This window comes from Plasmodium berghei, assembly GCF_900002375.2.
Source record: "Plasmodium berghei ANKA genome assembly, chromosome: 14".
NCBI lineage: Eukaryota > Apicomplexa > Aconoidasida > Haemosporida > Plasmodiidae > Plasmodium > Plasmodium berghei.
The window spans coordinates 1067064-1085918 of record NC_036172.2 but is presented as its reverse complement, the minus strand read 5'-3'; the positions used below and the strand labels follow the sequence as shown (position 1 = coordinate 1085918).

Here is an 18855-nt window from a genome sequence, read left to right as displayed (position 1 = left end):
TCATTTAAACACAATATTATGGTATACTATAAGCATTTATGCATATATATATATATATATATATATATATAATTTTATATATGCCTAATTCATATACAAATAGTTTTCAAGTTGGTTTATAAATAAAATATATATTCATAGCTTGCGACTTTAGGGAAAAATAAATAAAAACAAATGTACGCAGTAAACATGGGAAAATATATATTTTCATGACATTGGAAGGTATAATAGTATCAAATAATAATAAAATGACATTAAAACGAATATATATATATTATGTATTCATAATTCACCACTTTCAAAGCGGTATGCCATATATGACCACAGCAGAGCCAGTTGTGTTCGGTAGACGACAGTATTGTTTAGCTTCAACTAAAGCTTCTGTGATACTTAACCAAGTATATTTTCTATTTTGATTTATGCTTAATAAATTTTGGTTTAATATAATAGGGCATGAATAAAATTTTTGAAAATATTTATAAAAAAAATCATTTTTCTTAATATAACTATATATGTCCAAATCCATAGTAATAAAATTGTCATCAACCATTATGGATGAATTATCATTATATTCTTGGTCAATTATTTGTTCATCATTTGTTTTTATGATTTTCTTTAGAATTTTTGTAAAAGTATTAAAAGATATTTCACGTGCATTTGTCATTTTAAGTTTATTATAATCACAGTTTGGATAAAATAAGGATGAACTATTTGGTTGAGTCCATTTCCAAAAAAAGTTTTGAGTAAATCCATCAACTTCTCCATCTGTTATATTCCATAAATTTCCAAAAATAAAAATACACCCCCCTATAACATAATCATATGGGGTACCCCAAGCATCCAAATCGCACCCATGGGACGAAACTAAACCAGAACTGCATCCGATTAAAAATACACAACATTTTATTCCATTCTCTGTTCTTTGAATAATATTTTTATCGTCATGTTCATCTTCTATATATATTTCACCATTTTTATTTAAATCAGAGTCTTGTATATTTTGGGTGCTTACTTTTTTCAAATCAGTAACACCGTATATTTCGTTAAAATTAGCAACAGTTTTTCTTTTCATTGTTCCGGTTTTCGAAGTAGGCGGTTTTAAGCTTACTTTGCAGGAATTTCTTCGTCTTTTTTTGTCAGTACTGTCTGTCATTAAATTATTCATTTTTTGTTCTATATATATTTTTTCCTTTTCATAACGGGTCAAGGTATTTTCGTTATTTTCATTGTCTTTGCTAATTTTGTGGATTTTGCTCTTTCTACTTTTCCCTTGTCTTTTTTTTTCATCTTCAATATATTCTTTGTCATTTATTTGAATGGAAGCCTGTATATCATTTTTACTAATATATTGTTCCCCACCCTGATGTCCACAATATATATACAAATCATTTGTGCATAAATTTTTTAATATAATTTTTTCAGAAGGAAAAGTTCCAGAATAGCCATTCCAATTTTTATGTTTGGATTTTTTTTGGTTTCTAAAATATATAAATGGATATGTAGCATTTTGAGTTCGTTTTAAATCGCCATTAGGGTCAATTACATAAAATATATTACTTCTTTTAGGATCTATAAATCGATCGCTTTTAATATAATATGGAACATATTTAATATATGGTGTTTTTTCTATTTTGGGAACTATTTCTCTTTCTGATGAATAGCTTCTTCTCTTATTTTTTTTTGTTTTATTCGTTGATTTATTTAAAACCTTCCCCCAAAAATTATCCTTATCATAGTATGCTTCTGACTCGCTTACACTTTTTCTTTTTTTTTGTGAAATTAAAAAATTATATTCATCGGTTTTTTGTTTAAATGAACTCATAACATTGTGGAAATTCATTGATTTTCTTACATTCATAAATATTTTTTGAAGTTCGTTTTCATTTTGAACTAATTCTATTGATGATTTAGAAGAGGAAGAATATTCAGAACGTAAAATAGATTGTTCTAGATTTTTTGTTTTATAATCATCTCCTTTTTTTTTATTATTATTGGTATCATCAATATATTTAAGAGAACTTCGGCTTAATTTTTGTCTATCATTAAGTATAAGCGAATTATTAGATAATTCATTGTCCGCTGAGGTTGGCATTTCATTTTTTTTTTTTGCTATTTGTAATACATTGGGATTATTTGTATCATTAAAAGGGTTTAAAAATGAGTATTCAATAGAAATACTTTTTCTAGATCTTTTTCCTTTTTCCTTTTTTTTTTTTTCAAGTGTATCCCTTTCATTTTTCGTTATGTATTTTTTACTATTAAAGTAACTAATATTTTCATTTTTAATTTTATTTTTTTTTATGTTATCCTCATTTTTATTTCCATTTTGTTGGCCTTCTCCCTTTTCATAATTTGTAACAATAAAATTGTATTTATTTTTGTTATCCTGAAAAGTTTTTGTTATTTTTATATGCTTTTCATCGCTTTTTGTTTGATCATGCTCACTATTAATATAATCTTTATTGGTATATGGTATTTTTATGTCGTCAAAATGTTCATTGAAGTTTTTTTCGATGTCTGTTTTGCCATATTGCTTATTTGGGGTGTCATAATTAAACAAAAAATGACGTGTCTTTTTCATAAATTGTTCATTGAAAATATTTTCTTCATTTTTTAGATTATCTTTTAATTTATCATATTTATGGTTAATATTATTTGTTTCTTTTGATTTTCCATTTATGTCTGATATATGTTTTGAGGCATTGTAAATCGATTTTCTCGCTTGTTCATTTTTGTACGTATTAACAGTTTCACGTTTTGGTGGGTGATTTCTTGCCGTGTAATCCTTACCAAATTGGTTATTACCATATATGTTTTTATTGGAACTAGCGCTACTTTCAACATTTTTATTGTTGTCACAATTTGTATATCCCTCAGTAATTATTTTCAAATGAGAAATACTATAATTATCTTTTTCCTTTTTTTCAATTTCACTCTTATTAATTTGTCTTAATAGACGATCGTATAAATAAGAAGTTACGTTTTTTTGCACTCCACGAACAATATAAGAATCTTTTAAAGGCTGTAAATTCTCAAAAGGAATTCTATTTAAGTTATTATGTAAATATATAATAATTGGGTTTTTTCTTATCATTTTTTGGTCGACGGTTTTTGAATATATAAATTTTTCACTATCATTTTTATCCTTGTGCATATCACATTTTATAACATCAACAATAAACGAATGAGTAATTTTATTAAAAATATTAAAAATATCATTTGGATTTGCATTATTAGTTTCAAATACAACATTTAATATATTATATAAATACATTCTCAATTTTAAAAAAGAGCAATGTATTAAACCTTTTTCACATTTTTTTTGTAGATCTAAATAATTCAAATAAAAAGTATTATCTTTTACACCTCCTAAAACATCTTTATCACTCTCATTATGATTCAAATTTCCATTTCCACATATCGTCATTCTTTTTAATGTTTTTAGCAATTTACCATTTTCTTTTTTATTCGTTACTATGCCAAAATTACTATTTCCATTTTTTTTTAACTGTTCATAAATTTTTGATGACATTTTTTGTAATTTTTTTTGTTCTTCATCTATAATAGAATAAATATTTAGAAATTGATTTTTTACTTCATCATTATCCGTATTATTTATATTTGTCGTTTTCCTTCGCCCAATTTTACCATCTTTATTAAAAAGGCGTAAATTTGTGTTCGTTTTATCGCTTTTTTCATCTTCTGATGTATTGATAAATTGCTTAAAGTCATTATATTTCTTAAATATGTCCGATTGTTCTATCATATTTTGAATAAATTCGCTTTTAATTGGGTCATACTCACCCGGAGGAAGATAATTTTTTAAATTTTGCATAAGTATATGCTCCCCTCCTTTTTTTTTATTGTGATATTCATGATTTTTAATATAATTAGAAGTTTTTCTTCGTTGTTTTTTTTGATCATTTGATAAGACAGTTTCAATGTCTTTATTTGTAAATGGCAAATATGATGTTATAGCTTTATTTTCGATTTGTGTTATGTCTACATCAATTGTAATATTATTATTGTCGTCACTATTTTCATCAGCACTTTTTGCCTTATCCAACATAGAATGTCGCATGTTTTTTTCTGGTCTTTTTTCTTTACTAAATTTCTCGTCCCCATTAGAACTTTCCCCTTTAATATTACTTGAAATTTTCGACATCTTAATTCGAGTATTTCCTGTTATATATTTTTTCTTTACCTTTGAAATATGGATATTTGAGTTTTTCATAATGATCGAAAAAATTGTCAGATTTATTATAACGTTTATAATATTTACATTATCCCAATATTTAAAAGGAAGAAAAAAGAAATACCATTTATTAATCCAAGAAATAATATTCAAAATATGAGCATAATAATAAAGAATTACAAATATGTCAAAATTTGTCTTCAAATAATATTTTTGATTATTAACTAGCGATATATTATTATATGATTCATCATTATGTAATTTAATATTAGATCCTTCGTTAGTTTCAATTAGCTGGTTAGTATTAATATCACTATTAAAATTATAATTTTGTTGCAATGTAATATTTCTTTTTATGTTGATAGAAATTAAAGGAGTAGACATTAATTTATGTATAGAAAATCCTAAGGTATTTGATATATCTAAATTTAGCAATTTTAAATGATGTTCTAATGTATATCTATTATTCCACCATAAATCTATAAACATTTTTAAATTTATTATATCTTTATTAATATTTTTAGTTACATATAAAATTTCACATAAAATTTTTATCATATGCTGATATTGTTTTAAAAGTTTTTCTAATTTTTTTATATAATTCCATTTTTCGTCAAATGTGTATTTTTCTATATTTAAATGGATTTTATCTATATGCACATATTCATTTTTTTTTATATTAATGCATTTACTAGCGTCGTTAAAGGTGTAATAAAATTGAAACAATTTATTTATTATTTTTGGGTTCTCTTTTATAACCTTATTTTTCTTATCACAGCTATTATGATCAATGTTAGTTTTATTATGAAAATTTCCTTTGTATTTATCATTTGAATAAGAATCTGTATTATATTCGTTTGGCATAGAATAAAACGGATCAAAATTAAAAAATATATTTCTATTATTTTTGTATTTGTTTTTTTCCATGTATGTATCATTATCGCAATCACTATTATCATTACTAATGTTGCTATTTTTTATTTTATTTTTCTTTGTTTTTACTCTTTTTTTTTCGCTGTCATTGTCACCATTTTTACGAAAATTCTCATTTTCTACATTTACTTTGCCACATAGAATTGAAGGTATTTTATCAGAATTTGTAGATACCTGTATTATTTCCTTTTTTTCTCGCAGCTCTCTATTCCTTTTGCTTTGTCTTAAATACCAATGAAATGTGCCAACTAATGAAATAATTGTATCTCTATCTTCAAGTATGACATTTTTATCAATCCAAATATTATTTTCAAAAGATTCGATATTATTATATGTATTGAATAAATTATAAATTGCATTATTAAAATAGTATATACTGTCTTTAGTATTTAGAGCATCCGCATTATATTCACCATTTATAGAAGTAGTTGGCAAATTATTAATATTAGTATATTTATGATCCAATAAAATATTTTCACATTCTGCAGATTTTTTAACAAAATGGGATAGTAGTAATAAAAAACTTTTAAGATACCTTGCAATATATAAATCACATTTATCATGACTCATTGTTATAATTGCATAGTCCCAATAAATACAACACTCGCTTAATTCTTTTGAATATATAGAATCATCATAATTACATATATAATCAATAGATAGATAAAACGGATGTGTTTTTCTAGAGTATTCTTTTGCGGATATTTCATGATCAATATTATGTTTAATAGTATATGATATTAATTCGTCTGTATATAAATAAAGTAAAGATAATAATTTCCTAAAATAAAATTTTACCATAAATATAATCATTTTAGTATCACTATTATAACAATCATTATCAAAAACATTAATATTGCTTTGTTTTGTTTTTTTCACATCACCATCATTGTTATTTTTACTATCTTCGGTATAAATATAATCCTTGGAATATGATTCAATTATTTGCAGTATGATTAAACTATTTTTTATGTTCTCTATAAAGAAAAAAACAAAATCTAAAAAAAACTGAGCAACTTTTCGCATTTCATGCGTAAAAGATTTTTTATATGTGTTATACAATGCTAGAGATAAATATATCAAAGCTGTTTGTATGTGAAAAATTGGGTTTTCATTTGCATTGTCTATTTCATTTATGATTTTATGATCAAAACCACTATTTTCAAAGTTATTATTTTCCTTTTCCATATTTTTGCAAAGAAAAGTTTGTTTTATTTTTCCTTTGTTCTCAATAATAATTTTCAACAGATGGTACATTTTACCTTTAAATTTTTTTCTATGAACTTTATTTTTTGGATCTTTCATATTAATTAAGAACTGATAGCAAATTGTTAGTATCTCGAAGTAGCTGCAACGTTTTTCTGGATATAAAAATATATCTACCAATTTAAGAAACATTTCTTTGTTATAATTATTGTGGTATTTATCGTTTTCATTTGATTTTGTATATTTTTGTTTATCATTTTTTTCAATATTTATTTTATTATTTAAAATGTTTCTATCTAAATATATATCTTCGTCTTTAGTAGTGTCCCCATATTTTGAAGTAATATATTCTGAACGTTCATTTTCTATTTTTTGTAATATATTAGCATACATGCCACAGTGTGTATTTCCTGGAAAGTAATTATTAAATATTGAATTTAATTTTTCTTTTGATATATTAAATCTATTAATAATATTTAAGAACAAGAAAAAAAAAACATTATAAGAGCAATTATTAGCCGATGAATTAAGGGACTGCTGTTTTTTTATTGTATATATACAGTCATCACAAAATATATTTTTTATTTTTAAAAATATTAAATTTATATAATATAATAATATTTTGATAAAATAGGAATTCATTCTTTTACATTTATAAGTAAACAATCTATTATTTATATAATTATTTAAATATGTTATATTTTTATCAAATTCATAATTTAAATACAAATAATTTAAAACTGACATATCGTTTAATTTAAATGATTTCTTTGATGCTATAAAGTCACTGAAGTAATGCCAATTATCCTCATCCTTTTTATTTTTTCCCTCATATTTTCTTGGTTTAACATTGTCTACTTTTTTCATTTTATCATTATGACTTTTATTATTGGTAATTATCCTTTGGGGCCCATTTTTAACAAAGTGGTTGTTAAAGTATACGCAATCCTTCTCAATATTCTTGATTTTAAGTTTTCTTATATCTTTAACTGCGTACGTGCTTACAGCGTGTGCTATTTTATCCTCGTTGTCAATTAGAGTGTTAAATAAATCAGTGTCGTTGTTATTCATAAGGAATAAATTTTCCCAAAAAAAATTAAAAAATATTCGTTTTTCCTTCTTTTTGTCTTTACAATTGTTAAAGCATTTTAATATATTTTCATCAAAGCTATTTCCTTTCACATTGTAATTATTATCAGTGCATGTGGTATTTAAATTTTCTGTGTTTCCTATTTGTTTATCTTGCTCTTCCTTTGTTTTTTCATAATATACAGTTGTCCTTTTTCCGAGTTTTTTATTATTATTTTCATCTTTATCGATTATATTAAAATTATCAACAAATTTTTCGGAAACATAATCATTTTTTCTAGTGTTGCTCAGCTTTTTAGTACTACCTAGGTAATGATTTGTTTGTCTTTTTTTAAATACAAATAAAGAATAAATATGTAAAATTTCTCGCTTATATTTTATGGAGAAAATATTCATATGATCAGGATTTTTTAATAAAAATTTTAAATAGTCGAGAAACCTAGTTAATAAATTTTTATATTCATATACATTTTTTTTAGTTAAATATGTATTTATAGGAGTTTTATTATAATTAATATTATAAAAATCTTGATCTTCATAAGTTTTTAAATCCTTTATATTTGTTATTTCCCTTTCATTTTCATCACATCCAGATTCTATGTCCTGATTAATATTATTATTTTTTCCATATATAGTTAGATCGTTATTTAAATTTTCGAAAAACATTTCTTCTTGTGTTAACAACTCAATCCTTTCTTTACCACTAGCTAAGATAATATTCGATAATAAACAATAATTATGAATAATTTCAGGATAGTAAATTAAACTACAAACAAATAGTACTCCCTTTTTTAAATAGTCATAACTAAGAAAAAAGTTGTTTATTTTATACAAAATTTTTGATATTTTTTTATAGTAAGTGTTTACGAATTTTATTTTACTAAAAATGTCTTTGTTTAAAAACATGTTACAATAAAGCTTTTTCATCGACTTTAGGATATTACAACTATTATTATTGTTTTTTTTTTTTGAATCATTTTTTTTTACATCTTTAAACTTATCAATACTTTCGCCATCAAATTCATATACTGGGCGCTCAAAGGTAAGAGACATAAAAGTGCAAGATATATTAAATATGGTAAAATAATTTACCATTGAAAATTTCATCATTGATATAATTGAAATTATATGAGAATTACTATATATAGGAAGACTTAAATATTTTTTTTTTTTTTTGTATAAATAGTTTATAACATTACAATATAAACAAATATTATTTTGGACAAATTCCATTAAATTGTCTTTATATTTTTGCTCTATTATTTTTAAGCTTTTTATACAACCTTTTATCCCATTTTTATCGTAGTAATCCAAAAACAAATATTTTGAATATATATTATCATCTTCACAGTTTGTATTTTTCTTATCCAATTTACTATTTTTATACTTATTCTCTGTTTCATTCTCATGATACCATGTAATCATAGTATTGTTCATTTTATCCTGTTCATTTTTTGTGTATACGCATCTGGAATCATTGCTTTGATCATTAAATTTGTCACCATACAACTGTGTCATTTCTTTATTATTATATCTCATAGTAGTATTGCTTTCTTTTGAATATTTTCCATTTATCGAATCAGTATATTTGGAATTTAATCCCAAACTTTGTATTTTTTTTTCTAAACTATTTTTTGATGATGCCCCCTTTTTGTTCGTCCTACGTTTTAGCATTGTCTTATATGAGCTGCTCTTGGAATAGGCCTCAAATTTCAAATTAATCAAGTCCAAATGGAAATTATCAATAAATAAATTGGAGACATATACTTGATCATCACAATATTTTTTACAAAAACTTTTCACATATTCGCTAAAATCGACATAATAAAGATAAAGAATATTTGCAGAGTTTAAAAAAAATAAATTCCATTTATTTTTATATAAATTTTCAAAGCAAATAAATGTTATATAAAATATAGACGTGCACATAATTAACTGCTGCATATAATTGTGTAGATTATTATATATCTCTTTAATATTATTGTCATTTATATTTTCTGTAATTTTTTTATATACAATATCTAGTAAATATGTTCTTTTATTTGTTAATACATGTTCAATTTTCTTATCTTTCGTATTAATATTGTCTATATTTACATTTATTATACTATTTCTATTATATTTGCTCTTTCTTTTGTTCGTATTAATATTGTTTTCATTTGAGCTTATTTTCCCTTTTTCCTCATCTTGAGCATTATAATATAATCCAAAAAATTCTTTATAATAATTTTCATCCTTATCAAATTGATTGGACGCATTTTTTTCGCTAAATATATAAACCAGCCAAATTTTCGATGTGAAAATAATACACAATATCAAAAGATGTATGCAATATTTATACATTTTATACATATATATTATTTGGTATATTTCTCCAAAATATGCAATTATTTCTATATCTATTTTTGTTACAATATGGTTGGCAATATTTGAATTATTATAAATGTCCCCATAATATTCATCATATATATTGTTAAAAATTTCAAAAATCAGATATATATTTTTTTTTAAATCTTTTACTTTAAATAATTTGAAAAATATTTCTGAATCGATTTTTTTCCCGTTTGGTTTTATCTCTCTATTATCAAGAATATTATCATAAGAGTGTGATGGTTGATTAATCGATTCTGAGACAGAGGAATCTGATGATGAATTGAAAAATGATGAACCAGATGAAGAAGATGAATAATTTGGAGTACGGATAGTTTGATTAAATAATGGAAGATTATTTTCTTTGTCAAAAAGTTTGCTATAAAATAATTTATATTTTTTTTGAAACATATTTATAATGTAATAAATAGACAGTTTTTTTTTAATTATAATATGGTCATCAAAATAAAAATATAAAGTTATATAGTAAAGACTTAAAATATAATTATAAACATATTTATTTAGCTTTGTATATATATTTTTTAAAGAAAATAAATAATTTTTATTAATAATTAATAAAGTACTAAAAATATCGTCTTTTTTAATATTTCCAATATATTTTTCCATTTCATTGTAATTAGGGTGATATAACTTTAATCTAAAGTTATATATGCCACATAAAAAATAATCCTTTTCATCACCCAAATTTTCATCTTTATTTATAGTTTTGTTTAAATTGTGCAATGTTTTTTTATTATCCAATATTTTTTTTTTGTATTTTCCAACATCATTATTATCATCTATAAGAGAAGTGTTATCACTAGACCATTCACGATCAGTTATGCAGTCTAAATTAGAATCATTTTCATTCATAAGTTTTATATATTTTTTACTAAACTTTTCTCTCAATACATTATTCAGATCAAAAATATAAAATATATTATTATTTTCTTTAATTCTATATCGTTTGTTGTTCTGTTTTCTACACGTTCCATCTGTTTCAACTGAATATGTAGCATCTGAGTTTTTGCAAATGGGTTTGTTGTGAATTTTGCCACTATTGGGCCAGACAAAAATGTAGTAATATAACATATATAAATGATAGACATTGTTAAGATAAGAAAATCTTTTTAGAGATTCAATATTATTGTAAATATAATTATAAAACATTTCTGCCTTTATTACATAGTAGCAATTTTTTAGAATTTTTTTATAGATTTCATATATATCTATGTATCCTATAATTTCTAAAATAAACTCTAAAAACACATAATATAACTCTTTTGAAACGTTTTTATATTCTACTGAAATACTAGTAGATTTAGAATCATTAGTATTATCAGAATTGCTTAAACCTTCATTCTCGTTCAAAATTGTATTATAAGAATAGGCTATCGTATTATTTTTGGTATTATGATTAATTTTTATTGAGGATATTTGCTTTATTTTTTCATTAATTTCATTATTATATTTACTATCTTCATATTTGTCGTCAATATATTTTTTATCATTTCCTTTTTCGTGTCCTTTAAATTCAAAGAAATCAAAAAAATCTCTATTATTTTTAAATTTATTAAAATAATCATTCGTAGCATTACGCTTAAATATAATTTCATATTTTTGAGCATATATATTTTTAAAAAACATAACATAGCAGCAATATCTCGAAAATATGAAATTTATGTGTACATATGTAATGAGCAATTCGTCAATATCCATAAGAATAATATGTTTTTTTTTATCTTTTTGAATTTTTTCCTTTTTTTTATTTCTGTTATTTTTCTCTATTGTTTTATCTATATCTTGAATTTTGTATGAAGAGGCATCGATACTACTTCTATTCATTACACCATTGTCTTTATATAAGTAGGTTCTTAACTTGTTTAATATATGCTCGTCCTTATTTTGATAAGTGATATAATTTTCAAAATTATATATATTAAAAAATTCCAAATTATGTGAACTTTTGATTAAATTCAAGATATCTATACATACTTTATTATAAAAAAATGTTAAGAATTTAAAAAAAAATATAAAATTATGAGTAACATATTTTGACAAATTATCATATAATATTGCAAAAAGCAACGTATTTATATGTATTGATAACAAATTGTTAATCATTGTCATTTTTGTGTCTGTGTGTGTATTTGTTTGATTACCACTTTGTTCATTATTATAATATTGGTAGTCAATTTTTGATATACTATCAAAATAAAATATATATTTCCAATAATTATGGTTAATAAAATTTATATAAAATTCATTATAATTTAATTTCATAGATTCATCATCTGTACTTTTTTCTTTTACATAAGATAAGTGTTTCTTAATTTTTTTATTTAAAAGACATATTTTTGATTTTGTATAAATAGATAAAAGATGTTTAATAACCATACAACAATGTGGATTTATTTTGTTATTGCATATATTCATTTGTTGGTAGTAATTATAAATATATGAAATAGACGACCTTAAATATTCTTTTGTGTTATAATCGCATTTTCTAATGATATTATTAAACAAATTATTAACAATTAATATTATTTTTTTATATTTTCTTTTATCAAAATAATAATATATGATCATATCTAAAATAATAAACAGAAGGTCAATATGAGGTATGTAATAATTGTTCAAGTATGTATTTCTATAAATACCTGCGTTGTTCTTTTCGTTATTAATATTATTACAAGCCTGATTCCCCTTATATTCATTTGCATAATTAGAAAAATCATTTCGTGGTGTTACATGCATAGCACTATCGCCAATAAAGCTAAACTGCTCATTTTCATTTTTATAATTGCTACGCCTAGGTGTTATTTCGTTATTATTTTCATAATAATTTTGTTCGCCATTTTTATTAACGCTAGTAAATAAATTATCATTATTGTTGAATAAGACATTTATTTTTGAAGGAGTTATTGAAAGTTTTTCAGGGTCTTTATCTAGATTGCTATTATAAAATAAATAATCATTATTTGTTTTCCGTTTTTTTTTTTTTTCTTTTTCTTTTTCCGTTTCTGAATCTTCATTATTTAAAAATACAGGAATTAGTCCTCCCATACTTATTCGCTTTTTTTTGTTACTAGCACTTAAGTTGTTAAAATTTGCAATATCGTGTTTATTCTTATTTATTTTATCAGTATATAAATTGTTTGGGCATGTGGTTTTCCTTATGCTGAATTGTTTATTATCATGCACATTCGATGTGAATTCATCTCTATTTCCATTATTTGAAGCGTTTTTCAAAAATTTCATTGGACTAACAGAATTTATATTTATTTTTTCATCATCAAATGGACGATTGTCAATATTGTGTATAGGAGGAGAATTTTCGTTAATTAGAAATTCATAAAAGTCATATAACTTAATTGATGTGCAAGTATTAATAGGGTTAAATGGTAAACTTATAAATTTGAAATAAACGAATTTTAATATATTTAATATAAAATAGTATCCATTACGTTTTTTAATAAATTGGATAATTTTAATTGTAGTATTATAAAATAATTCAAAAAATGTATATTTCATTTTGTTTAATACTTCTATTGGTATTTCTAAATATATTTCCCATATCGATATTACATTAATAACAAATAAAAGGGCATTTAAATATAATGTTTCTGTAAATTCATCTTTATCTGATAAAAACATATCCTCACATGAATAATGATCCCTATCTTTTAATATTTCATATATATCTTCAAGATATAAATGTGAATATATAGAACTGGTAGAAGAACTAACTGTTTTCTCACCACCACCGTTATCGGTGTTTTTGTTCTCGATAGCCTTTCCTTTCATAATACTGTTTTTTTCTGTTTTTCTTAGCTTGTTTGTGCTAAAATGCAAAATGTTTTTATGTTTTTTTAATTTTTCTACATCTTGATTTAATACAAAATTGATATATTTTTCAAATATGCTATAAGACAAAAATATTAAAGATGAATTGCACATTTGTTTTAAAGTATCATCATATCCCAATTTAACACAAACATATGAAAAGATACTTATATTTAAAAAGTTAAGTTTTAAAAAATTCGAAAAAATATTCTTACAAATATATATATTGAAATTTGGATCATATTCTTCATATTTTTTGAAATATTCATAAATACTATCAGATATTATTATACATCTTTTGACGGATAAAATAATGCTATGACACACATTTAGAAAATCGATATTTATTTTTTTCAAAATATTTTTATCGATTCTAAATAGAGAATTTTCGAGAAGAAGCATATCACGTTTATACCTTATATTTTCTTCCATATTACCAAAATTTTCTGAACTATATATGTTTTCATTCGAAATACTATCATCACTGTTACGTTCACTACTTGTTTTTTTATTATCATCACTATTGTTCGAATCGCTATATGCATCCCCTTTGTTTGTTTTATAGGAACATTTTCGAAATAAATCATTTTTTTCGCTTTCAATTTTATCTTTGAAAGGGTGGTTTTCTTTAGACAAACAGTCTTCATCATTTTGAAAAAGACTACTACGATAATTATGTTTGTTAGACATATTTTTAAGTGTGATTTCTGATTTTATAGATTTATTAAATCTACGTTGATTCTGCTCACACTCACTTATGTGTCCCTCTTCGTTGCCACTTCTTTTTCTATTTTTTGTTTTTTCTTTGTGTTTTTTCTTTTTCTCTTCATCTTCATTCATTTCATCCTTCAGAATGATATATTTTAATGGGGAATGATAAGGTTTCATAATTTTAATCAGCTTTTTACTTTTATATTTTTTGGGGCCTTTCAAATTTGCTATATATTTTTTTAAGACCAAATCATTTTGATTTTCTTCATAATGTATATTAAGTAAAAAGGAAACAAATCGGATAAAATTCTCATTATTTTTATTTATAGTATATATATATTTTCTATATATATTTTTGTCCTTTTCCATCAAAATCTTTATAATATCCAAATTAGAGTAAAACATATTTATCTTATTTAATTTTATAATGAAGCAAGCATATAAATTACATACATTTATGTAATCTCCTGGAATATTCTTTTTAGAGCCATTTCTAATATTTTCTTCGATTGATGGAATAATATCTTTTGTTTGTTCTTGAACAAATTCATCTATTGTTAATGAAATATATAAGCATTCCTGTATTTTTTGATAAACCTTTTCTAGCAATACAAAAGAGTATTTTAATTTGTTATTATGGTCTATATTAGTATATTCTTTTTTATTCACATGTTTTTTATCCATACTCTCTTTGTTAATAATAATTGCGTGGTTTCCACTTTTATACGTAGCTCCCTTATTGGTATTGTTATCCCTGCCATTTTCCAATTCATTTTTATCTATATACAATTTCTTAAAATATTTATACACACATGAAATGAGGTATATAAGGCTCAAGTTACTTTCATTATTAACCAAAATGCATTTTTTTTTATCATTATTTGAGTTGCATATTAATTTTGATATCATATAAAATACGTATGAAATAGCTTTATACACTATTTCATATGCTATCGATTTTGAGTATCTTAAACTGTTAATAAAAGATATTGCAAAATTCAGCAACTCTTTAAAATATATTTGAGATATAAATGTAAAATTATATTCTTTTTTTTTTAAAAACTCTTCAGAATGTTCAATACTGTTTGCATATTTTAATGTTTGCTTTTCATCAAACAAAAAAAAACTAAAAGTCAACTTAAAAATTTTTAATGTATAATTTACATTTTTCACATTTGAACAAAATACTTTTCGTAATTCGTCAAACATAATACTCCATAATATTTTTTTAGTATTTTTATTAACATTTAAAAAAACACAATCATTAACTAAATTTTCTATGTTATCGTCCCCAACTAACTTGGGACCCAAAGAATTGTAAGCATTGTCCATATCTTTATCAGATTTTCCTGATACAATTTGTGTGCCTTTCAAAACTTCATTTGTTGTGTTTTTTTTTTCCAGAGTTTCAAGATATGAAAGTATTTCGTAAATATGAAAATAAATCAAAAAATTATCTAAATTAAATATATTTAGACACGGTAAAAATGTATTAATATCGTAGAATGTTATTTTAAAAAATAATTGAACAAAGTTTAAAAATATATTATAGGCACTATTAATTGAAAGAGCATTAGACCCTAATATATTATTAGATTTATTTTTTATATTATCATGTTTTAATATTAAAGAATATGATTTTTTATTATTAGACATTTTTCCATTTTTTTCAATATTATGAGTATTATAACGATTTCCATTCAATATATTTTTGTCATTTTCGTCAAAATAACCTATCCATATATAATTATATAAACTACTTTCGGTTTGCATATTAGAGGAATCATCCCCTTGCGCAATTTTATTTATTTTTGAAACATCATTATTATTTATTTCTTTATTATTGTCTATATTGGTGTTATTATCTGTACTTATATTGCTAATTACACTTGTCCTGTTAAATTTAATAAAATCAATTTTTTTTAAAATGTTAATAATATTGTTATTTTCTAATAAAATTGTTTTATTTAATTTCGATATAACAACTTTTATTAAGGAGCTCGCAGCTTCCTCACTTATGTCCTTTGTCAAAAATTGTATTTTTAATTTAGCTTTAATATTGAAAAAAATTTGTACACCATATATATTTAAAAAATATGAAAATTTAAGTATTTTCAAATTAAATAATAATTCTGCAAGCTTAAAATGATAATAAAAAACTAAAGCCAGTTTATCATTATTTGATAAAAACATCCAAAAATATGTAACATATCTCAAAATAAGATATAAAAAATTTACATATTTTATATTATGACTTATATTTATCTTATTGTGAACATATTCAAACATATAAAATAAATATTTGTGAATGTTTTTTTTATCTTTATGCTTTTCTAAAATCTCATTATAACTTAACTTTTCTATATGATTTTCTTTCCCACATATCTCATAAAATGGCGCATATACATTTTTATTCACATTATCTCCAAATTTATATGGTTCATTGTCTATATTTTTTAGTACATGTGATATTAGCTTCTCTAGCCGCCCATGCAAATTTAATTCCTCATTAATCATCTTTTTCTATCAATAATTTTATTATTGTCTTGTTATTCTACTCGACTCTTTACAATTTTTGGTTGAATATCTATTATTTGAGTTTTTTTATTCCATTTAAAGCTTGGTTATTTTATTTCTTTTTCTCGAACTTAATTATGACTGTACATATGGACATTATGTGTATATGCTTTATTGTATGCCGTTTTGCTGCTTCTATTACTATCTCGTTATTATTTTATTGTTATTCATTACTATTTATTATTGCTTATTAATATTTTTTTAATTATATCTAATAAATGAATTATTTTTTAAGAGTTAATTCTTTTTAAATAGCCTATTTGGCAGATTAAAAGGAAAAACATAATTCATTGTACTAATCGTATATATAAATTAATTTTTATCTAATTAAAAAATATATATAATTTTCTAGCATTGTATTTAACTCTTCCCTCAAATATATATGTTTATAATTGCTTAATTATTTATTAAATTATTTATATTTATTATATACATATTATATATACATCATCTATGTCTTATTTTAACAATAGAAAATGATCCAAACGGAATAAAAAGTATTTTTTTAAATAAATAAAATAAGCCAGTATAAACAAATCTTGAAAAATATATATGCCAAAAAATATTAAAAAAATATATAAAAATACAATAAAATGATAGTGATGTGTTAAGCATTGAAAAAAATAATAGGTGGAAAATATTTCTATCGTTGATATAAAAAAGCAATGATTAATTTTCTAGTAGGCTATTGTACCTTTTTCATTTTTAAATGGTTTTACAAAATATTATTATTTCACATACACACTATAAAAATAAATCAGTAATAGAATAAAGTGTAAGAAATAAAAATGGTAACATAAAATACTTTCCAAAAACTTAATGATGTTATTACTTTTTTGTGTTTGCATTTTTCGAAAGTATAATAGTTTACCAAATTAAAAAGTACTATTCGGATGAACAAAGTTCAAGAGAGAACTAATAAATAAATAAATAAATAACATACATATCAAATTAATTATAACTATTCAAAGTGTGGTATTAAAATGATGCATGGATATGCATTATATTAAAATGAGCATATCATATATATATATATATATAATAAATACTTATTATTAAATGATAAAAATAATATATGTAAAATAGTATTTAAAGGAATAATAAAAATTGCAACAATTTTTAATGCTGTAATTAGTAGTGAATTTATTTCATATTTTAAAGAAGGGATTATGAATTCCACAAAAAATATTAAGCACATTTTCAACAGTTAGATGTTTTATTTTTTCGTCATCTTGGAAGCATTTAATTATGGGTGTTTTAAAGAATTTATAATTTGTATCATAATAGCTAAATTAATATTGAAATTATAATATAGTTATATCATAAAAATAATTTAAAATAATATAAAATAATTCTACACATACTCAGAGCAATACCAAATTTATTAATATAAACCATTTTAAAAATATAAATGAATAGGAAACATAATATACATATTACTTTGCAAAATATATAAATAAAACAGGAAAATGATAAACATATATTTCTATATTATGAGCTTTATATTTTTAAGTTAAAAATGTGAGAGTTTCGCAATACTTTTAAATCTATATACAAAAAATTTAATAAAAAAATACATTTTCAACTATTACCACTAATAAAATATGGATAATAGTAAATGCCCTTATCACAAAGCTATACAACACACATATCCAATAATTCGCTGATGCACTCCAATTTATAAAAATGATTCATATTAATATTGTCTATATAAATTCATGCATGTGTGTATGTGTAAGCATAAGTATACCTATGTAAGTATACCCATACATGTATAAATATTTATGAGAATATATTCTATTTATTTATATATGGTAATTAATATTATTTAGGTTCCAAACTTTTCTAAAAAAATGTTCTAAATGGATCATATGAATTCCCCCTTTTAAATTCTACAATTTTTTATGACCTTTTAATTCAATTACATT

At 22.4% G+C, this 18855-nt stretch overlaps 1 protein-coding gene across 1 annotated transcript; it reads right to left on the bottom strand.

The window, feature by feature from the left end:
* Positions 1–298: 298 nt before the first annotated feature.
* Positions 299–16867, bottom strand: PBANKA_1427800 (peptidase family C50, putative; the record flags this gene model as incomplete). The annotated part of the gene is made up of 1 exon (XM_034567623.1): positions 299–16867. The coding sequence occupies one exon, from the start codon at positions 16865–16867 to the stop codon at positions 299–301; it is 16569 nt and encodes a 5522-aa protein (XP_034424101.1).
* Between the last annotated feature and the right edge of the window lie 1988 nt (positions 16868–18855).